Source organism: Calidris pugnax, unplaced genomic scaffold, assembly GCF_001431845.1.
Source record: "Calidris pugnax isolate Ruff unplaced genomic scaffold, ASM143184v1 scaffold44, whole genome shotgun sequence".
In the NCBI taxonomy this organism is placed as follows: domain Eukaryota; kingdom Metazoa; phylum Chordata; class Aves; order Charadriiformes; family Scolopacidae; genus Calidris; species Calidris pugnax.
The window spans coordinates 35,051,143-35,068,338 of record NW_015094506.1 but is presented as its reverse complement, the minus strand read 5'-3'; the positions used below and the strand labels follow the sequence as shown (position 1 = coordinate 35,068,338).

General features: G+C 39.6%; 1 protein-coding gene across 1 annotated transcript in view; it reads left to right on the top strand.

Annotated features, from left to right (window-relative positions):
- Positions 1 to 380: 380 nt before the first annotated feature.
- Positions 381 to 17,196, top strand: part of CADPS2 (Ca++-dependent secretion activator 2) — a 294,288-nt gene continuing 277,472 nt past the window's right edge. Inside the window, exons 1-2 of the mRNA XM_014963349.1 lie at positions 381 to 401; positions 582 to 695. Coding sequence (XP_014818835.1) covers positions 381 to 401; positions 582 to 695 — 135 coding nt within the window. The remainder of the gene's footprint in view (positions 402 to 581; positions 696 to 17,196) is intronic.

Genomic DNA, 17,196 nt, shown 5'->3' with positions numbered 1-17,196 from the left:
TTGTTAGATGTTGTTCATAGTGCTATAGCATCAGTGGGCAGAAGTCCATTTTCTTCATAGGCAGCGTTTTTCATCCATTTTCTTCACAGTGAGTATGCTTGTTAAAACATGCCAATGGTAGCACCTAGAGTACTCCAAAAATTGGAGGCATCTCAGTTGTTTTTCACTTATTTGAAAGCTGAAAAATTTGAAATATTTGAAGACTGGAGCTAGGAGCTAAATTTTATTAGCTGGTGCTGCTGCCACGGGGAAGGTCAGCCATTTTATTCAGCGCATGCGTATAAAATATTGCTCAGAAGAAGTACCCGTGCAGACTTACCTGTAGCATCCTGAGGACACAAAGGAAAGAGCAGAGGTTTAGTTGGATGCTGAGTGCGTGCATGACTTGCTGTAGCAAACAGGCTCGCCCAGGTGGGACCCCGAAGAGCTGTCTCACTAGGGAGCCAGCTGGCCAGGGAGCCTTTGCCTTTTTTTCCCTAGCCATGGCTTCCAACTATTGCATATTTTTACTTTGAGGCTAATTGCATTTATTATTGCTCACTCTTCTCTCCTTTCTTTTTGTTTTTTTTCCCCTTCCATAGCTCAATAAGCAGCAGCTACAGACACTGAGGGAACGTTTCCTGGCCTTTTTGAATGGGGAGACACAAATTGTAGCAGATGAAGCATTTTGCAATGCTGTGCGAAGCTACTATGAGGTAAGTTACATGCTTTTTTTTTTTTTTTCCTGTATTTTTTATAATGTTCATAGAATCTCTTTTAGTGCAGATACAAGGAAATGGATTTTAAGTTTCAAAGCCTGTGAATTTCCGAACCTTCTAGAAACAGCTTCCTCCTACTCTAGCTTTCCCAGAGTTGAAATCCACTGCCTGGGCATAAGAGATAAACTGAACTGGAAAATATCCACCCCTTTTGAAGAAAAGGCGAAACAAAAGCCCCTGGTGCTAAAAATCTTTCTGGCAGCATTTCATACAACCAGGCACCACTATCTTTATCTCCATATGTCTAAGTTACCTCTTTTAATCAGTGCTTCAGTTGTAACTTACCATCTTGAGAAATATGTTTTGATTTTTAGTTACCGTGCAGAGTTTTTTAGAGGAACCTCCTGTTCCATTTGTTCTGCGCAGCTGGGCCAGCTCTCATGTCCTGCTGTGACCTCCCAGGCTCGTTCAGTCCCTATGGCCACCAGTGTAGGTCATTAGATGTGGTTTTAATTGCCTAAGGGACAGGTCCCATTCCAAACTAAGAGGACAGTTCGCTGTCCTTTTTTGTAACATCACTAGCATATGCCTGGAGAATTTCTTTCATATTGTCTCACCTAACTTCAGACTTGCTTAATGAATCACAAGGGCTGTATGTTAAACTTGTATTTCCTTGGCAGGGTCTTCCTCCATATTTCACTTTACCACATATTTTTTTCAAATTTTGTAGTTTTATTTTTTAATATATTATTTGTCCTTTTTCTCTGTCAACTATTCTTTGCTAGTGAATGAATCTTTTCTTCATGTAGCAAAAAGATGTGACATGTCCTAGCTTGGTTTTATCTGCACTAAATTCTGTTGCACAAAAAAAAAAGAGCCAGGCTGGACAAGTGGTTTTCCTGTTGTACAGAAATGTGAGATTTAGTGCGACTTTCTCCAAATCACAGTCTGATCAGTACTGTGGCAGTTGAAGTGAAGGAAATCCTCATAAAAATACTTATGAAAGCATGGGGATGTGTCTAACTTAGTTTACAAGCCTGCAGGTGAAACAAGAGAATATGAACATTCATGAGGTACTACATAGGGGTGCGAGAACAGTATTGTGGTGGGTTGACCCTGGCTGGATGGCAGGTGCCCACCAAAGGTGCACTATCACTCCCTCTTCTCAAATGGACAGGGAAGGGAAAGTACAGGTGGATATCTGCTCCTCTGTTAACCTCCACAGGCTGCAGGTGAGTGTCTGCTCTACCGTTAACCTCCACAGGCTGCAGGGGGACAGCCTACCTCACCATGATCTTCACCACAGGCTGCAGGAGAATCTCTGCTGCAGCACCTGGAGGACCTCCTCCCCCTCCTCCTTCAGTGACCTTGTCTGCGGAGTTGCACATATTTGTACTCCTCTCTCTGGCTGCAGTTGAGCAGTTTTGGTTCCCCTCACTCCCCCCCTCTTAAATATGTTATCACGGAGGTGCTACCATCATCACTGATGGGCTTAGACTTGACCAACGGCAGGTGTGTCTTGGAGCCAGCTGGCATTGGCTCTGTTGGACATAGGGGAAGCTTCTAGCAGCTTTTCACAGAAGCTACCCCTGTAGCGTGTGTCCGTCCCCCCACCACCACCCCGTACCATAACCTTGCCGTGCAAACCCAATACAAGCATAGAAGTTGTTAGAGAGTAATCCTTTTTTCTGTGTAACTGATGAAGAAGTTAACGCTGGAAGGGAGCTCAGTTTGCGAGATGGTGCAGGACCAGGCTGAGCTCTTCAGCTGTCCAGCAGTAGGTTTCAGAAGAATGTGTTGTCTCAAGATGCTGAACATGGGGTAGAGTTGAAAAGGGCATAATTTGGATGGTTCTTTCTTTCAGCAAGCTGTGTAAGAAGCTAGGTACATTAGAAGAAGTAGCCTGCCCTTTCGAAAGGATGTGATAGTGAATAAAAATGATTTTTAAATAAATGCCTGAACAGTAACTGTCCTGTTAAGATTTACTTTGTGTCTCTTGTTAATGAAATTTTTTGTCGACACATGAAGAACTATGTTTTTCAGCTTATCTGCTGATGCAGTGAAGGGCTGCACTTAATAATCGAAGATAGACCTATGAAGTGGGAGACTCAAATTCTCCAGCTGTTTTCAGCCATTCACTACTTTGAATTGAGTGTACAAATGTTCTAGCTGTCCAGTTTCAGAGGATTCCAAAGATCTTAGCACCACTGTCAAGGCTATATTGACACCATGGGCTGGTGGGATCTTCATCCATGTTAATACACCATGAGGTCATCTCCCAGCTGTGATTTGGTTCTTTAGTCTTTTTTTTTTATTATTTATTCCACACACACCCCCACCCCAATTCCATTTTCCACTCTTTCCAGAGATTTCCGTCCAGACTTGCACAACCTTTTCCAGTTGTACAGTTTGAGTCAGAGTTTGCAAGTCATTTTTAATTTCTTTTCAGGATTGTGTGGATAGTTACTACTGTGCAATATTAGATTTAATGAACCTTGCAATAGTAGAATCCAGCTGGAGACTGAGTTCAAGATACTGCTCCTCTTCAATGCATTTTAATCAAATTTTATGCGTCTTACCACGTATTCTCATACCATCGCTTATACGTGTCTCTTGTGCCTTTTTCATTTTCTTCATTACCCGTCTGTTGAAAATATTAATATCACTTCTTTGTGTGTTCAGTTGCTGCTGTGCTCTGACGCTTTCTCATCTCTGTCTTCCACATACAATCCAGCACGTCTACTGTTCGATGATGTTACTAGCTTGAATTATGGGCATCTTCTTGTTTGTGTCATACAGATCTTACGAGCTTCAGTGTTAATTTCCTTATACTTAGATGCTGAGCCTACAGTTCAGTTTTATCTGACATGGAGGGAAACAAATACGTGGTCTGCACAGTAATTATTTTACTCTGAAAATGATTAATTTGGCTTTAATCCTATGCAATGGTCATGGTTTGAGACTTATTATCATCTTGCTTGCATAGGCAGGCTGTTCTCATTACTGTAGTTGATTTTCCACACCCAACTCCTTAATTTTGAATGTGAAAGGAAAGGTTTGTTTTGGGCATGTGACACAAATCCTGTATCACCAGTTGCAGGTGTTTTCAGTCACTAAATCCATCTATAATTACTGGGTTTGTTCAGAATAAGTCCTCTTAAGAATCTAAGACTAAATTCCTAGGATTTAGGAATTAATTATAGCTCGGTGTTTGATTAACTTTTCTATAAATATTTGCTGAAAGAGTAATTTATTTACTGAATACATAAATAGGAATTTCAGCATCAATATCACTGTGTGCTAAGAGAGCCATGCTCCTGTGTCAGGGCTACTTGGGAAGACTTACACCGGTCAATTTTGTTGCCTATTCCTCCAGCATTATGTCTTTTCCAATGCTGCTGTGGTTTTTAAGACTTTCTATTAATGTTCTGGCACTGTTTTTTGTTTACCTTAAAAATCTAATAGGAAAACAATTCATAGGAAAAGTTACATAAACTCTTTAACTCTCCAGCAATGGTTATTTTCATGTTCTGCATAATTTCCCCCTAGCATCCCATTGCAGTTCCTGAAAGTCTCTCAGAAATTTAGCATGATTCATTTTTGTATACATATAATTAAGATTGTCTCGAGGAATTATTTCCTCTTCCTTCCTAGTTTTAGAGAAGGTATGGAAATGTTTACAATTCTCTTTCTGTAATCATTCTCTCAGAATTAACACAGGATTATTTTATTTTTGGTGGAAAATTCCATTACAGACAATGAGCCAGATTCTAATTGGTAGAACATCAGATGTTGGTGATGCTTTTTGGATAAAGAGAAAAATTCAATCATATGACAGTTTATTATGAGTAATTATATTGGACACACTGCTAAGTGTAAAATAAGTGAGAAAGTGACTTATGAAATAAAGTCAGTCTTTGCATATTTCACCCTAGTCTTTTAAAAAATTATCAGTAAAATAGTCAATAATCTTCCATTCATCAATTCTTGCATACTCTTTCTTGAAGACTGGAAAATGCTCTTGTTCAGAGCCCGAAGAGGTTAATTTGTCACCTTTTATATACATACATATTAAAGGGATGAACCTTTATCATGCATGTATATACCTTGGGCTAACCTCACAGTACTAATTCTTAAATCTTGAATGCTTGCAGTCTTGCAGATATGAGTATAATGTGGGCAAAGAACTATAATGAATGTTTGAAATACTATAAAAACTTTTTCAATATTGTAACGACTGCAAGTTCTTGGGTTTTCAACTCTGCTTAAAGCATTGTGCAGCTGCAAGAAATTTTATGTACTGGTGTTTTTCCTGTTTTTCTTGCTGGTTCATTTTAAATATGGGGTTCTAAGCCATAATTACTGCATGCTGCTTAAATCTGAATGTTAAATGCAGGATCTGTAGCAGTTAGCAGTATCAGGGGTTTTCAGAATTTAAAATCAGACTTGGTTCGACTGTACCTGTTTGCCTGTGATACAGAAATTATATTTAGCTTAATTTCTATTTAAATTCAGGTATTGTAATCCTTGGCAAATTAAATTGTTGTCTGCTACAGTCGGGCAATAGGGAAAAACTGAGACATGGCCAATAGCAAAAATTGATGAGGCAGGAGATTCACGTACAAATCTGGCTGATAGATTGGCACTGACTGGCTGGGGGGGCGGGTTTAGGAGGGGTTTTAAAAAGTGAACTAAAAGTAGAAAACAATCAAAATCAACAATAAGAAAGAGCAGAGGTCCCATGTCATAGAACCATAGAATGATTGGGTTGGAAGAGACCTGAAGGTCATGTCATCCAATCCAGTAGCCACAGACAGGGACATCTTTCATTAGGTAACTTGCTCAAAGCCTTTGAGCACCTCCAATGATGGGACATCCACAACTTCTCTGGACAATCAGTTCCAGTGAGAGGTCATCGTGTGAGGCAAAGGTGGCCAACCCCAGCCTTGGGCCTATTCAGAGTGGTTGATACTGGGTTGTTAAGGAGTTTGAAATTTCCGTAGAGACTGGAAATGGAAGAAAATCATATGTAAAATAACCCCAGCTGGTGTAGATGCACCTGTGATAATATCACTGTTTCTTTGTTTTGATTAGATCTTTGTGAGCATTTACAGGCTTCCTGACAATGTTTTCCTTCCCTTAATGCAGAGCATTGCTGGCCCATTGTGGGGATGGGGAGCTGTTTGGCCCATACTGGAAGTACACACTACTGTGACAAAAACATGGATTATTTCTTGCACATATCCTTAGAAAAACATTAATTGTGTTTATTGGAGCTTTTTTGTATGAAGACATTCAGATGTTGAATTAGTCTGAAAAAATTAGGGCAGTTCTGTAAAGGAAGGAGTGAAGCGATGATGCTATTTCTGCCTGTTATTATGGAAAACTTGGTCTGGAGGTTTTTTGCATGTGTGTCAAGGAAGTGAGGGGCAAAAGGATCTGGCTGATAAAATTACAGAAAGGAACTAGATTTATGTACTAAACGGTACTTTGGTTGCTTTTACAGCCTGCTTTTCATTATTAGCAATTTTAGGTACACAGTTTTTATTCGAGGCAACAAAAGGCAGAGTTGATCCTGATGAATATTTCAGGGATGAAGATGACCTCTAAACGAACTCAAAAGCATTCATTAGAATCAAAACATAGTACACACAAAATAAATAGTAATTAAATGTTGGAACGTTCTGGTTTGTTATTATCAAGGCAAAATAATGGAATCAGTAGATTAAATATTTATTTAGATACATTAGGATAATAATTGTAGAAGCTAACTGGGCTTCAGGGCATATATTCATTGGTTTGTGCTTTTGTTGTTTTTCTCAAAAGTCACAACTGGCATACGTATGTGTTGAAGGATATAAGCTTTTTCGCTCTGTTCAGATCCTCTTCAAAAACCTGAATACTAGGCTGACTTGGGATTTATTGTTGATACAGTCTCATTTGGAGAGAAGCTCTTGCAACAGGATGTTTTCTCACGTTAGCTTCAGGATAATCTTGTGTTTTGCATTGTGAGGGAGCCTTTCAGCAATAAATATGTTTATAGTTGCACTTATCAGCACGTACACAGTTATTTTCCTTCCAGTTGCTTTAAAACGTTAGCAAACTTGAGGTCAATGTAATGTTGCACGGGAGCTCTTATTTTAGAGGTCTGTTTTAGGCCAGTTGTTTGAAAAGCTTGATAAAAGTGCTTTCAGGCCACCTCAGAATGAGGCGTAAGGAAGGTTTATCTAGGTCATCTGTTTCACTGAAGAAGCTCTAATGCCTTCAACGTTCTGGATCAGCAGCCACAATTTGGCAAGTAATGGAGATTGTCTCACTGTTAGCAGTTTAATTATTTTCCTCAAAGAAGTGAGGGGGAGATAAGATACGACAAATTAAACCATGCTTTACATGATCTAGGCCTCCTGTGTGCTAAGGAAAGATCTGGCAGAGTCGAATTGCAGAGTTTGCGATGGACGGCTTTCTCCTGACTTGCTGTTTTGCTTTTGCACGGAAAGGGTGTCAGTGCTGAAATCCTCTAGTCTTTTGCTTTACAAATAGCTACATGTAACTATATTCTTTGCGTATTTGAAGTCTGGGAATCCCATTTTTGCTTCCACCTGTATGGTGTCAGAGAAGCAAAGCGTTTTGCTGTCCATCTGCACAGAGCATAACTGCTAGCTGTGGAAACTGCGTCTGTCCGGTCTCTTTGGACACTGATATTTGTAGAGGATCATTGTTAATTTGGCTGAGAGTGTCACTCATACAGTTCCTATGTTAGCAGTACGGATATAATTATAACAGACCTGTGTTTCAAACTTCTAAATGAGGTAGGTAGTTGACAGATGGACTTCAGAGTATTAACTGTACCAATGCTGATTTTTGCAAGTGGTGTGTGCTGATAAAATAGAGGAGTAAATGGCTCATTTAGTTTAGGTTTTAATAAAATAATCCCAATAACGGTATCCTTTTTGCTCATTTTGTGACCACTGTTGCTTCAGGCAAATAAGGAAGGGCTGGTAGGTCTGCACTACGCTGCAGAAGTAATTAGTACTGGATAGTGAGGTATGTATCTACTGTAGTAAGCATTGTGTGACATTATTTACTTGTTTATTAGGCAATTTCTGAATGTCTGTTAATCTGAACAAACAAATTAGAAAACCAGGAATGGCTCAAAACGTTACACAGCAGTGAATTTTGGTCTGCATTGTTTAATTGCTTTTCTCCTAATCCTAGTGCTGTTTTACTCAGTCTCAAAGGAAAACAGAACTTATCTGGACGTTGGTTTTGCACAGTTGACAGTATGTTGCACTGAGACATGATCTCACACATTTTTCTTGATGCTGTCTTCTGGGCCACTGAAAGCAGTGGGTTTTTTTCAGCTGGCCTGATACTAATAAAAATGGTGAAAGTTTAACATCAGTCCTGCAGGAGATACTAAAATGCTATTCTCTATTTTTAATTTGGAAATAATTATTTGGAAGGATTTCTTTCACTGATGATGAAAGGATGACATCTCTGGATCCTTTTAAGTTATCCTGCCTGCTGCTTTTTCTAGGTCTCACCACAAAGTTGACCTTAAGCCCCTTTGGAAGTGGAAATAATGCGCAAAATATTTCATTAAAAGAGTTATGTTAACGCCAAGGGATTTTCCTTTGTGCCTTTATATGTGATGTCTGTGTATTCGAGTCAGCAGTATCTCAGGGACTCTCCAAACTAATGGGGAACAACAGGACACTTTTTTTTTCCCCTTTCAGCAGTCAGATTCAGCCCAATCTCTGACTTTCTTTCTTCATGACCAGGAGACATGTAGTTTCACATAAATTATCTGAATTCACTTAAAGTATCTGAATCCAAGATGCTTCTGGACTCTGAGCCACAGTTAGTCCAGCCCAGGGTCTCTCTCTCCTGACTCTGTAGGCACTGGGATTTTCTCACATCATTTCTTTAGGCCTCAAGTTTTGATTAGACATCCACTGTAGAAAGTTGCCATATTCTTCTAATTAATCATTCCACTGAATTGCAAGCAACTAATTTTTGTGATAGGAAGTTTTACCTGTCAAATCCTTAGAGATGTGTGACTTGTCAAAATCTTTTAAACTTTAAAGTAATGTCTTGGAAAAGTGACATTTTGTTCTTAATGGTGAATTGATAATCTCTGAGTAAACCAAGTTAGAGAGGACATGGCAGCAAAGGATAAAAAGGTAAGCAAATGGATAGATGAAATCCAGAAGTCAGTCAATGGGAAGTGGGATTTTTAAATTCTCACTGATCTCTCTCAACCCCATTTCATTTCTGTTCTGTTGCTAATTTCAGAAGATGATGACAAATTCTTATATCCTGAGAATAGTAAAGGCAGAACACAGACAATGGTGATGTAAATATTTTCTTAGTGATTGTTTTCAGGTTTTGATTGATCTGTTTCCCACCACAGGGTATTGTTGAAAAGCCAAATTGGAAAATGAAATTCTTCTCAAGCTTTTATTTTCTGAAGTGAGCTTTATGGTGCCATAGAGACGGCTTTTTCTATTTCATGTTGCCGTAAAAAGGTTTTACTCCTCACAGAGGAAGAAAGAGGTTTCTTCAAAGTTAAATCCAGGCGTAAAGTTGCCATCCACCCAAGATTCTCAACAAGAAACAACATTATCTTAAACGGAGCGTACTATGAGAAATAGATTACCCAGCCTGTTCCAGTTCGTAAATGCATGTTGTGAGCACTGCTAGTGAGCAGTAACTACCTCATTAAGGAAACTGTTCTTCTTTCCACCTGGCTTTGCCATCAAACCGTTTCCCCTAATTTCCTCGTTCAGTTTTTCTTATTAACTTAAGCTCATTGCTTAGCTTGCTGTTTTTAAATGTAAATTGTACAATCTCTTCTTTTAATGTATTACCCTTAGTATAAATGGGTCTGTCTTGTTCCTCTTAGCAAAACAGAAATGCTGAGCAAATTACATAGTATTAATCAGCAGTAAATAACTCGATATAAGGCATTTGTTATGGTCCCTCTTTGGACCTTTCACTCTTATCATTTCTAAATTAGGGTTCGAGAGACAGCCCCAAATCCTGATGCGGTTGTGATACTTTGTGCTGCTTGATGTTTTACTTCTGTAATTCCTCTCACCCAGCAAGATGACGGTCCTTATAGAAGCGTGTGATCAGCAGGGATATAAATTTTAAGGCTGATGTACATAAAGGAGGATTCACAAGGGATTGTGCCAGGCGAGGAAATACTGTGGGCCTTGGAGCCACGTGTGCAGGTGTTTTGAGTAGGTGCCCAGGTCAGCTGTACACAGAGCTACCCTCTCTGTAATGCCTCAGTCAGCTAGTGCAGAACTCGTTGCTGTTTGTCCGTCTGTCTGCTTGCCAGCACGTTGTCATGGAGGTGTACTCCAGCGTGCCGAGCCCAGTCCCACACAGACTGCCTGCTTGCACAGTTGGCAGCAACTGGCAAGATGATTAAAACAGTGATGCTGCCTAGTTGTTTTGTTTGTTTTGTTGTGTTTTTTTTTTTCCTTCTGAAGTGAAATAGTCAAAAGATGCAGTTCTGCATCTGTATTTATAGATTCATATGGTCCTAGATGTACATGTGATTTCTCTGGACATCTTTCTGTTTCTTCATCTTCTCAGCAGTGATGGCAAAATAAGCGTTAAGATGCCTACCTGTGGCATGCCTGTCCACTTCCCAGCCAGAAAACTGCAACTGGGTGCTTGGCAATTGTGGGTGTTGCATACCTTCCAGTGTTTTCCCTCAGTTTAGAATGTCAGCATGCTGGTTCACAGCCTAGCATGAGAAAATAAATAATCTCCCCGGGGGTGAGACTGATGTTTTTGTTACATTTAAGATTTCTGGTTTTGCTGTACCTTTCCTAAACTGGGGAAGGTTTTCCTCTGGGAGCAGCAGACATCTTTTGTTTGTATGTGTTTGTATCTCTGCAGTTTCACTGTGGTAAACACGCACTATGGATAATGTGGTATTCTGCTCATCACGTGCAGATACCACTGCAGCAGAGCATTACAAGTCTAAGAGTAAAACGTGTTTTAATGAGAGATCAGATTTTATTTTCAATGAAATACGACATTTTCTCAGACCTTTCTTCCTGACCAGCATAAAATTAGCCATGAATATATTCTTTTCTCCCTTTTTTGAGTCTATTCACTTGTCAGTCTTCTATAATCTTTCTTTAGATGTTTATGTTAAAAGGAGTATACCTTTGTCCATTTCTATATGTAATTACAGCTTGTTTATTTGGTCTCTCTTAGTTCCTCTCCTTGGTTTGTTTATGTCCAGACAGCCTAGAATGGTGTCTTGAAATCTGTGGACAAATTACAAGAGTCAGTTTCCTAGTACTGTTCCTTGTCTGTTTTGCTGGTTGTCTTGGAATGCAATCAGTTTTTAATGCTTTCAAGAGTATTTCCTCTATAAGTAGTTAAATTAGGTAAAAGCAAAATGAAACAAAGCAAAGCAAACTGTCTAGTTCTGTGCTGTTTTTCTTGCACTGTCGTAATGAGCTCTGGCACATACAATGTGATCAGTAACATTGAAATGCCCACATCAAACTCCTTTGGTTTTACTTTCTCATGTGATCTCTCTGGACCTTAATCAAGGACAGTAGTGCAGCAGTTCTTATTTGAGATAGATCTGCAAATTAGAAAATATCCTTTATTTTTGCCATTAATTAAGAAGTAATTTTGTAATTTTAAAATCTAATAAAATCTAACCTTTTGTAATGGAAAGCAAGTTACCTTTCTACTTGGCTTTTGAGCTTTTAGTAGCTCAGTAAAACTTAGTGGAAAACTATGAAAAAAAAATAAATACATAGCCAAACCTTTTACAAAACTTGATTTTTAATAAAGGCAATGGACAGTTACAAGTTTCTCAAAGTTAATAACATATAAGCAGCAATATTGTTTCAGATCAAAGTTCGAAGAATTCAGTATCTTTGTCAGGTATTACCAGATCAAAAGAGATGTCTGAGGAAAAATACCTGGGCAGGGGATGCCCATGTGATGATTTCTATGAGTGTTCTTCCTGATGCCCGTCATCAGGGCTCTGGGACATCCTCTACTTGGTCACCTTTCAAACACTGGTAGCAGCATAAGGCAATTAAGCCAACTGCATCCTGGGCTGCATCAAAAGAAGTGTAGCCAGCAGGTCAAGGGATGTGATTCTGCCTCTCTGCTCTCATGAGACTTCACCTGGCATACTGTGTCCAATTCTGGAGCCTCCAATATAAGAAGGACATGGACCTGTTGGAGTGAGTCTAGATGAGGGACACAAAAATGATCAGAGGGCAGAGCACCTTTCCTATGAAGACAGGCTGAGAGAGTTGGAGTTGTGCAGCTTGGAGAAGAGAAGGCTCCAGGGAAAGCTTATGGCAGCCTTCTTGGACCTAAAGGGGGCCTACAGGAAAGATGGGGAGGGATTCTTCATCAGGGACTGTAACAATAGGCATAATGGTTTTAACTGAAAGAGCGTAGATTTAGACTAAATAAAAAAAAAAAAAAATATATATATATATTCTTTACTGTGAGGGTGGTGAGACACTGGAACAAGTTGCCCAGGGAAGTTGTGGATGCCCCATTCCTGGAAGTGTTCAAGGCCAGGCTGGATGGGGCTTTGAGCAACCTGGTCCAGTGGGAGATATTCCTGCCCAGGGTCAGAACTCAATGATCTTTAAGGTCCCTTCCAACTCTAACCATTCTAAGATTCTATGAATTAACTAGTTCTTCAGTTTTATCTTTCAGCAACAGGAAGAGCTTGTTATTACAGTGTTTATATTCTGCGCAGGCAGTCTTCTGTGTCTGGAAAATGAGACCTGCATCAGTTGTTAAAATGTTTCCTTTTCTTTTTTCTCAGGTTTCTCAAAAGGTTGTTTTGGGGAATAGGAAGGAGGGATATGAGTGAAGTTTTAGAAACCCTGTAGTCCTAGCTCCAGAATCAATTAATTTCCTTGTCCTTACTGGAGTGGAGCTGTTTTTAGTTGCTATCCATTCATTCTTTCTCTGCTTATGTTGGAAGAGAACAATGGGACTTACAGAAGTGATGTTAAAATAAAGATTTTTGATTTTTATTTTTTTTTCTTCTGGACAGTAGTATCCTGCCCTAACAGGATGTTAGGACATACATACAAGTCTTCATACACACAAGCAAATATTCAATTATGAAAAGACCAAGCAGTCTGGTCCTTAGGGCCCCAGTAACTGATGTAATTTGTGTAGCTGGAGAAGAAAGTTCTTTTGAAATACAGGTTCTGATCTGAGACTTGCTGCAGTAATTGGTGATTAATTGTAAATGATCCCTGTTGCCTTATTCCAACTCTCAGCCTTCTGACTATGCTTCAGACATGCAGGAAATACAATTGAGAAAATTAAACTAGGGAACAAAAAGAAGTGATGCTTTCCATTTAGCTTCCCCTGTTTCTCTGCATGCTTTGAGCTGATGGGTCTTCTGTGCCTTGCTCCTGGCAGGGTGCTCAGGGGGGAATAAGAGTGAGCGTGCATCTCAGTGTGCTGGGAACCCACAGCTCCACCACATCTGTGCAGCTCACCATGATGCTTTTAGCTCTATTTCCCTCTTGGACTACTGAGCACATATATAAAGGCTCACTGGGAAGTAAGCTAAAGCTTTCATCTTTCAGCATGAAAGAGATTTACTACTTTCCTAATCCCAACTAGCAGTGAGTACTGCTTCAGAGAGTCAGTTTCTGCTGCCAGGGAATTGATGAAGAAGGAAGAGGTAAAGAGCATTCTTCCTTCCTACTTGCTTCTTTGAGCACGTGAATCACTTTTAACTGCATTTTCCCTTCATTTCAGAAAAGGGTTGAAAAGGATGGACTGTTTTCCTATTGTTATGTTTACATTTCCATAAACATAACATTGAAATTAAAGATGAACTTGAGACAAGTGTCTGTTCCACATCTGTTCCACTCCTTTTGTACCCTGGGTGTGATATGCAATGTTAACTACACCAGAAGCTCTACACCTTCTTCGTGTTAGTCATGTTCATCTCACTCTGCAGCTCAATTGGCACTATGATTTTCTTTTCTTTTCTTTCCTTTTTTTTTCTTTCCCCTTCATACAAGGGCCATGCCATCAAATCTTTTTGTCTGAGGGATATTCAAATGCACAGAGCTGTATGGCTAAAGCTACACCTTCATCATTTGCTAACAGCATGTTTTGTTGGCATGTGATGCCTCAGATAAGGCACAGGAAAGCTCATCATTTGCATGTATCATCTGAGTGAATACCAAAATCAGCTGCAAATTCTTTCCCCTCAGCTCTCTGCTCAATGCAGTACCACTGTTGGGAACCACTTCTCACCTGAACCTAAAAGACTCCTGACACCACCATTATATGACTCTGAGTGTAGTAGGGTTTGAAACTGGTGTTGAACTTCAAAGCTAAGACTGAAAGGAAAGACAGAGCCAAGACCACACCGACCACAGGCCCTGAAGAAAAGATGAATAGAAGTCCAAGATGAGTCATCACCCATACATGAGTAGAGTGTTTATCACTGTTAGTGGAGTGAACTTTAAACACAGAGGACTTGTGGTAGTGGCCATTGGCTCAGATATGCCCTTTTTGTGGATGCTGAAGTCCTTTTTGTGGATACCTCTGAAACAAGAGCCAAGTGAGATGTCACCTCAGGGTCTACCTAAAAAGTACAGCTCTCTGCTGGAAGCATGCCTTGTTTCTGTCGTTAAGCAAGTGTAACTTTCCCGCATTTGGAGGATGAACTGATAATGAGTATGTAGCCTTTGTTTCCTTGGCAATATCAAAGATGGGTCTGAGAACTGCAAGTAGGCTGCTATCCTTCTGATGTGCCAGCCTGATCATCATGACCCAACATGTGTGCAGCTTCTACCTAATTGCATTTTGTAGGTCTGCGAAGAAGAGACTGAAGCATCTGCCAGCATTACAAGACAGGCTGATGCAGAGGTCAGACTTGATGATGCAGGGGTCAGACTTCTGTAACCAAAAAACAGCGGAAAGAGAGGAAAAACTTACATGTGAGAGTTGTCATAACTGTTCTAAGGCAGCCTGTGAAAAAAAGATAGGATGCCTTTCAATAGAAGTAACAGAGAAATTTCCAGGTACTTGAGGAGAAGATGTTTTAACTCTTTTTGGATGTGAAATGCAGATTTTGGTTCTTCTATTAACTCTGAGAAGAATAAATTGTGTATATCACTTCACAATCAGATTGATCACAGTGGGTAACTTCAGGCTCAGCATTGTTTTATGGCACTTGATCTCAATATGCATAGTCATCTCCCCTGACTTAAAATATGAAGACTCACGATGTCTGTAGGCTTCACAATAATTCTTTCTTTAAACCCCATCGCCTATACTGGAAGGGAAGATACATCTGTCTTTTCTCAAACGAGACAGCAGGCAAATGCTGCTTCTAAAATGTGCTCATATTCAACCGTTAAAAAGTTGAGTAAATAGTCCTGACGGTCTGAGTAAATGCATAGATAAATAACAGGTGCTACAGGGACCGGAGTAACTCCAGGTGTCAAGGAATGAGACATTTCTTTTAGAAGAATTATACGAGCTCTGTCTTTGTGTATGAGCCCAGACCTGATCCTTTGAAAAAGTAAAAATGACAGTGAGTGCTGGTGGCAGGGGAGCCTGCAAATAGGAGCTTGTGTAGACTGAAAGTTGTGTTCAGCGTAAGCAGTAATGAGAAGTCCTGCTTATTGCTGTTAGTTTAGAGGGGGTAAGAAAACCTGTTTTAATGAAAGCTCTTAAAATGTATTGAGGTTAGCAATATAGAAAATATTACTTGTAAGAGAGTCTGCAAATTTAATTTTGGGAGGTGGTCTTGATTTGCCTGCTAGCCTAAGTTAGATTGGATGTTAATGAATGATGAGTTAATGCTGTTAAGCTGTCAGAAAAGATTATGGTTAAACAGTAGTGTGGACATGTTAACAGCTTTCAGTAAAGACAACTCTCCCATTCCACACAACAGACTATGACAAAGGAGCTGATGACTTGGAGAAAAAAAAAGTCTACTCTTCCTGTCAAAATAATGTTATAGCTAGCCCGATGACAGCCTGCAATAGGGAATTTAATTTGCTGCCTTCAGCACCAAAAGCCTGATTCTTGTTACTTACACTAAAGCAGTGTTGCTTCTTTTTTATCACCTTGTTCTCTGTGTTGAGCTGGTAGCAGAAGGGTCTCATCCACCTGCTGCATGTTCAAATGCCATTGCTTGGTGTGAGGAAATGCTCAGGACTTCAGTGTCTGGCATTCTTCTGTTTGGATATCAGTGTAATAATAGAATAATATTTATATTAAGAATTTTTGAACTAATGGAAGTATTTAGCTCAGTTTTTGTTGGTTCTTCAAGACATTTATTTAATCACCTCTAAAATATACAAATCAGAGACCATGAAAAAGTTGTTATTCTGGTTGAAATCAATTGGAGAGAGAAGACCATTGCACTTCAGAGATTTGGAGTAAGTACAAAATACCTAAATTAATATGGGTGGTTTTTGGTTGTGTGTTGGATTTTTTTCTTACTTTGTTCAGCGACTGAGTAAGCGTTATGCTGAAAGAAGGTAAAGTGGGTCAGGAATATATAGAAGCTTTAAAATGCAGATCTGAAAAAGCCACAGTGACACTTTTTAAGATGATTTCTATAAAAATGTTCCCGGAGCACTTGAAGTAATTCACACATAGCTGTGTGGCCCAAAGTGATCTAGCTGTTACCTGTCAGCTGGATCATGGGTCAGGGGGATGCCCTGACCATGGCCCAGTAATGAAATCAAATGCATTCATGAAGAACAACTACAAGGGAGGCTGTTTAAATTTGAAATTCAGCACACATTTAGCTAATAATTAGAGCTCCAGCAAGGGACTCATCATACTACAGCCTACAGAAATTTATTTATTCCGGACTACAGTAGCAGATCAGGCTACATTTTGGAGAAATGCTAAGGTTCTGGTGCTGCATCTGAATTGGAACAGGACTGTTTAAACTAGCTATCCCCCTGAATTTGTTAGAAGATCTTTGCCAAGTTTCAACATGTCCTGTTTGAGGCCCAGAAACCCACCTTCTTCCTTACATGGAGATTGGTTTAAAATTTTTCGAGTTCCTGAATAATAACCAGGAATGATGTTTTAAAAAACAGGATTTAAAACAGGTTTTTTTCCAGTAGTCGTCTGTTCAGTTTAGGGAGAATAACAGACCAAAAGTCTGTAGGTATTTTATGTGCAGTTACTTACAGTTCTAGCATAAAGTCTGTGTTCTCCACAAGAACTGCTGGTGCTGCCTTCCCGTCTGTGAGGGATGGGATTGATAATCAAATGCCCGCTCTGCAACAGAGGGCTAATGAACTTAAATGGCAAGAAACAAGAAGTTGCCATAAGCAGAGCTGAATGTTTGTTTCTTCAAATTTGCATAACTAATTGACAGCTCATTAGGAAAGCTGAAATCTAGGTGCAGGAAAATAAACTCAGTAGAGCAGAGGGAAAGTATTATTACAGCACTTGGGTAACAGAGAGACTTCAGCCA